Source organism: Labrus bergylta, chromosome 13 (genome assembly GCF_963930695.1).
Source record: "Labrus bergylta chromosome 13, fLabBer1.1, whole genome shotgun sequence".
NCBI classification, from domain to species: Eukaryota; Metazoa; Chordata; class Actinopteri; order Labriformes; family Labridae; genus Labrus; species Labrus bergylta.
This window is the reverse complement of record NC_089207.1, coordinates 23751248-23756709: the sequence shown is the minus strand read 5'-3', so window position 1 is coordinate 23756709 and position 5462 is coordinate 23751248. Positions and strand designations below refer to the sequence as shown.

General features: G+C 40.5%; 1 protein-coding gene across 1 annotated transcript; it reads right to left on the bottom strand.

Annotated features, from left to right (window-relative positions):
- Positions 1-860: 860 nt before the first annotated feature.
- vgll3 (vestigial-like family member 3) lies at positions 861-4028 on the bottom strand. The gene is given in 5 exon segments (XM_020653331.3): positions 861-1497; positions 1597-2139; positions 2463-2811; positions 3573-3702; positions 3704-4028. Coding segments are annotated over 5 exon segments (1212 nt in total). The 5' UTR covers positions 3853-4028; the 3' UTR covers positions 861-1456.
- Between the last annotated feature and the right edge of the window lie 1434 nt (positions 4029-5462).

Genomic DNA, 5462 nt, shown 5'->3' with positions numbered 1-5462 from the left:
GGCAAAATGTATCATACCCTTTCTTATTGTATAACATCACAATTGTGATTTTCTTTACGAAATGGGAGCACTCAAAAGAATGCTTAAAGGTGCACTATGTAGATTTGGTGGTGAAATTTGAAAGTTGGAGAAGTGAAACAATGCTATGCTATATTTTCTGAACTGAATACACAAACTTTACTCAAAGAAAAAAAATGGGTCCCTGGAACACTGTTTGGAGCTTAAAAAGCTACCAGGAGAGTTACGGTTTCACTGTCCCCCACCATAACTTCTCTCATAGCATTTTATCTTCAAACAGTGTTGCAGGGACATATTTTCCTCTGAGGACAGTTTGTGTATAGAGTTATGAACATATACCACATAATCTGTACATTTCTCCAACTTTCACATTTCTCAACCAAAAGTCAATAGTGCACCTTTAATGTCCTAAAAAAAGAAAAAAACACTATTATCAAATCAGAATAAGGTAAAGTTTCACTTTTCAGAAAAACAATTATGCCACACATTAATCTTATTTATAGTGTAATGGGAAAGGAACGTGAGATTGTTTCAGAATTTTAGAAAAAAAGAAGCACGTCATTTATTGGCATAAAAAGGGGACGTTTTCTCCAAAATGTTGCGCCACAATGAAAGCCTCTTGGAAAAAAACATTTTATTTTATGTGTTGTATGCAGATATTTGAGTGATGTGGTGAATTAAATAACATTTGAAATGTATATGATGTAGTTGGAAGTGAAAATTTTGCTCAAAAGCTTCATTTTTGGAGGAGGTGAAATAAGTATTAATAATTTAGTAAGTAAATAAATATATATAGTTAAATAATATGTATGTCGTAGAAAAAATCAACCTTCATTCACAAATAAAGTTCAACCATTTATTTCTTAAACATTCATCACGACTATTTACACTACACAATCTCTGAAGGCAACATAGCAAAAGTTCAGGCAACATTTTTTTAAAGCAAAAAATCATCCAGCAAACACCTTAGCCTGGCAGAACTGTGCACACAGAAATAAAACATGAATTAACAAAAACGTTACTGTACAAAACTCAAATGTGGATCAAAATCAAGTTCTTGAAACAGAACCACTTGGTCACACATTGCACAAAAAAAATAAATGTTTTATTTTGACCACAAAGAAGATGAACAAGAAGAAGAGTCCTCCGATTCTTAAAGCTTATAGTCCGTTCAGTCCAGTGACAGTCAGTGTTTTCTTCTTCATGGGCTTTAACCTGCAGCCAAAGCATTAGACCGCTGTCATTTTAATCCAGAGCCTGAGTTCATTTTCATGATACGTCATTTGGACAGTGCAGGACTCACAGTCCGAGCTACAAAAAGCTTTCCATCTACATAGTACATTACAGTGCTGGTGTTGCAGCAGCACATTGATTGGGCCACAAAATTGTTCCTTTTTGGTGTGAGTTGACATTCCATCTTCTTTTTTTCCTTCATCCGTTAGAACCAAACTGACGTCTTTGCTTTGGTTTGATCATGAGCTGGAGGAAGGACAGAATAAAGTTAGAATACATTTAGAGTTGGACAAGTCTAGTAAGTGAGTGTTTGATTATATAAAGACATTCTCTTGATGTATGTACCTGAGTCATACACCTCCAAGGATCCCTGGAGGGCCGAGGACTGCCAGGTGACAGAAGAGGCGTCTATGGGGCTGTTGCTTCTCGGGTCCATTTCTGTCTTTACCCCCTCGCTGTGAGGGGAACTCCCTGTGCTGGTGTTCAGCTGGTTCGGGTTCCTAACACCAGGTAGCAGCAGAGGATTAAACCTGGGATCCAATGCCGGGCTTTGGGTGGGATATGAATGGAGCATGGGGTGGTGATGATGCCGGGTGTGGAGGTGGGGGTGAGAATGGTAGACATTATGGACATTGGGGTAGCCAGTTGTGCTCTGGGGGCTCAAGCTGTAGGTCCAGCTATCAGGGAGTGTTGATGGGGGCGGGAGGCTGGTCTGCGATAGAATGTGGTCGGCCCACAGAGCTCCATCAGGGTGGTTGAAGGAAACGGGGCTGGAGGAAAAGTCTGGGTGGACTGAGACCGAGACAGAGGGGAGGCAAGGACTGGCTTGGGATGGATAAGTGCTGTTCCACACCGAACTGCTTTGACCCTCAGGGAGAGACCCACCATCTGAAACAAACATAACACAAAGACTTAATTAATCAATCATATATGATTTTCACAAAAAACATCAAATACTAACGGGCAGGTCCAGACTCTTTTAATACTATTTACCATGAACCAACATTATTCTTCCGACGAACAACCAGTTGTAAACAGGCAGAAACCTCAAGCAGAACCACAAAACTTTGTGGCCAGCCATCTGCCTCGACCAAGTGGGTCTTAGAATCATATTCCATAATAAGCTTACGATAAAATCAAGTCACTAAAGGAAATCCAAGGCAGAATTGTTTTTCCTTTTTAGAACTATTTCAGATAGTTGTCCCCCTTACCTTTCCATAAGCCAGCAGTGGCTGAGGCAGACGGTTGGGTCACCCTGATGGGTTTGGTCTCGCTGTTGAAGCTGCTCGACTGACTGAGAGCCCGAGAAAAGTGTTCATCCACCACGTCACCGATGTCGCCTTGGAAGTAGGTGAACAAAACACACCGAGAGCTCAAGTACTCCGCCTCTGCCGGCTGAGTAACATCCTTCAGCTCTGATGTGGATCTGCGGCCTGACTCGGCTCCTGGTGCCGCTGGAGCCTGCCTGTTTAGGCCCTGATCCCTGGAAAGCATCCCTCTTCCTCCTACTTGCTGCTGCTCAATACACTCCTGCATCTTACTGTAAACACTCAGCCTTTTCTGGAATAGGGGAGAGAGAGAGAGAGAGAGAGAGAGAGAGAGAGATTTACTGTCAGATCCAACAGGAGTAAAATAGATTTCACAGGAATAGCAAATAACTTTCAGAATCTAAACAGTTAAGAGTTAAAACATTCCAATATAATAACACAAAAACAAACTCAAAATGATAATAAATACGTCATTTGATTGGAAATGACGCTCTCTTGGAGCAGCTGGGAACTTGTGTGAAAAATAGTTTATTTTTTCCCATACTGGATTCCCACTGCTCAATGTGCCTCATCCACATTCCTGAGTGACTGACCGGCTGTCATTACATCACCATTTGACCGCAGGATTAATAGTTCCGTGTCATTACGCATGACCTGATGTGAATGCCGATCGTCAGACTGGAATTTAATCATTCAAAACTCTAATTGAAGTTAAGGGGTGTTACGCGTAGAGAAAGTCTGAGGCGGTGTCCTGAACAAAAACCAAACAACATAGAAGACCTTTTTTGAGTTGGAAAGTGTCTGAAATATTTCTACTGTGACCTCGGTTGATATATTTCTTCACGCTTATTAACTTTATTATTGGAGTAAACGACTTAAGTTGAATTTTCTGCAGCTGCGTATTTTGTTTAACACTTTTAACATTTTTTTTTTCACGGTATAGTTATGATTTGTTCACACATTACACACGCCGGTTATAATCCTCTACTACGATGGGGGGAAAAAAACATGAAGATTGAATTTACATTGCTTATTGTATGAAGGACCTCTCACCTGTTGTTGCTGGTGATGGTGGTTGTAGTACGTCGCCTTGTACGCCGCTGCAGGGAGGTAGTGCGCTCCATAGCTTTGGTGGTACATCACATCCAAGCAGCTCATAGCGACAACGCGGAGCGGTTGGTGCCAAGAGAAAGTCTGAGGAGAGAAAATACGCGCACAAAACAGCCGATGGCAACTCTTCGCTCCGGGACTTCAGACGGGCTGTATCCTCCGAGCCATTGGCGCCTCCATATATGCCCAAACGCACACAATGGCCATGTCGTCCAGTTTGCATACGCACAATGCACCACCCGCCGTGCGCCCCACTAGCAACACCCGGGCCCACAAAAATGATCAAAACGGTAAAAGACAAACACACTGTATCCTAAAAAAAACTCCTCTGTGACAAGTTTTCACAGCGCTTGTGATTGGGTGAGTTTTCCATTCCCTCCTTCTCTCTTTCTGTTTTGGAGGGGAGTTATATTTAGAGAGGGCTGAGGCCACTTCTTCACGCCCACCAGGGAAGGGCCTGCATGGACCAGGGACGTTTAGCAAGGCACTTACAAAGCTGCTTGCATTAGGGTTCTATTCCCACTGGTCATGTAGTACTGGGTCACATTGAGATTTTACATATCAGAGACCCAGGATCTCAAGGCTAGTGTAAGAGCTTAGGATGTTGAAAATAGGGTCCCTAGAAACTTTGACCAGACACCTAAAAGTTTATTCTTAAGTCATATAGTTTACTTGTAAGTATTTATTTATTCATTTATCATTTGGTTTTTATTTAAATGCCTTCTCCACACTTAAAATGATAAAACCCTCCATTGATGAATCCATTGGCTATGATCTAATGAAGCTTTAGTTTATGGCACCATTGGCTGATGTTTGATGCTTTCTAGCATGTAGAAATCTGAAAACTGATATCTTTGTTAAATGTCCTTTTCTGTGGATAAATCATTGTTTATGAACCCACAAGATGGGTTAAAGTTGAGGGAACACATCTAAAACTGTGTTATCCACCTTCATATGCAGATATTTGTTTAGGGAAAATAAAAATCTCCATTGGTTTTCAACAATAGTAGATGAAATGAATGGGCCAATTGCTCTTCACTAAACTGGAGCCCGCTCAATCATGGTTAGTCAGAGAGTCAAGATGATTAATCCTGTAATAGTTGATTAAATGGTTGGCTTTAAAACAATAAACATTTGACTAACCTTTAAGAAGATCCATCATTTGTTCAAAGTGTGCATCATCACATCATGACATATTTTTGTATTACACAGTTTAGATAAAACCAAATATGTTGCAGGCATGTCCTCAAACTTTCAACAATCCTAGGGTACCCACCCTGATTAGACCCCCATGGACACTATGGATTGTTCCTTCTCATACTTTTGAATGAAGCTCCCTGATTGACTGAAATGTGTTTTTTGCTGCCACCTGTTGGTGAAGTCAATCATGTGACATGGCTGTCATTGGATGCATACTGGAAGGACCTTCTCTAAGCCCAAAAAGAACCATAAAGTCCAGAAGTTTGTCTTTGGTAGAAGTGATGAATTACAAAATGAGAAAAAGCAGCACATGTTATCCAGTTTGATACACAGCAGATTTATGAAGTTAAAGTTTAGCAAATCTCTTTCTTAAATTCTTCTATTATTTCAGGTGGTGATGTGTGCATTTGTTATACTGCTTTACTTATCTTTTAATTAGCTATAGGTGCATAGGAAATCCAACAGGCATAATAGTAGGACCCAGAATGACGTACATAGTGCAATTTCATTTGTACTGTAGGTCATATATGAATACCTGCTCAGTTGTATATGCACATAAATCACTTTATATATCATTTTCTGAATGTAATGTAATTTGGTTTAATATTTTCTGAAATGAAATAATGTTGGGGT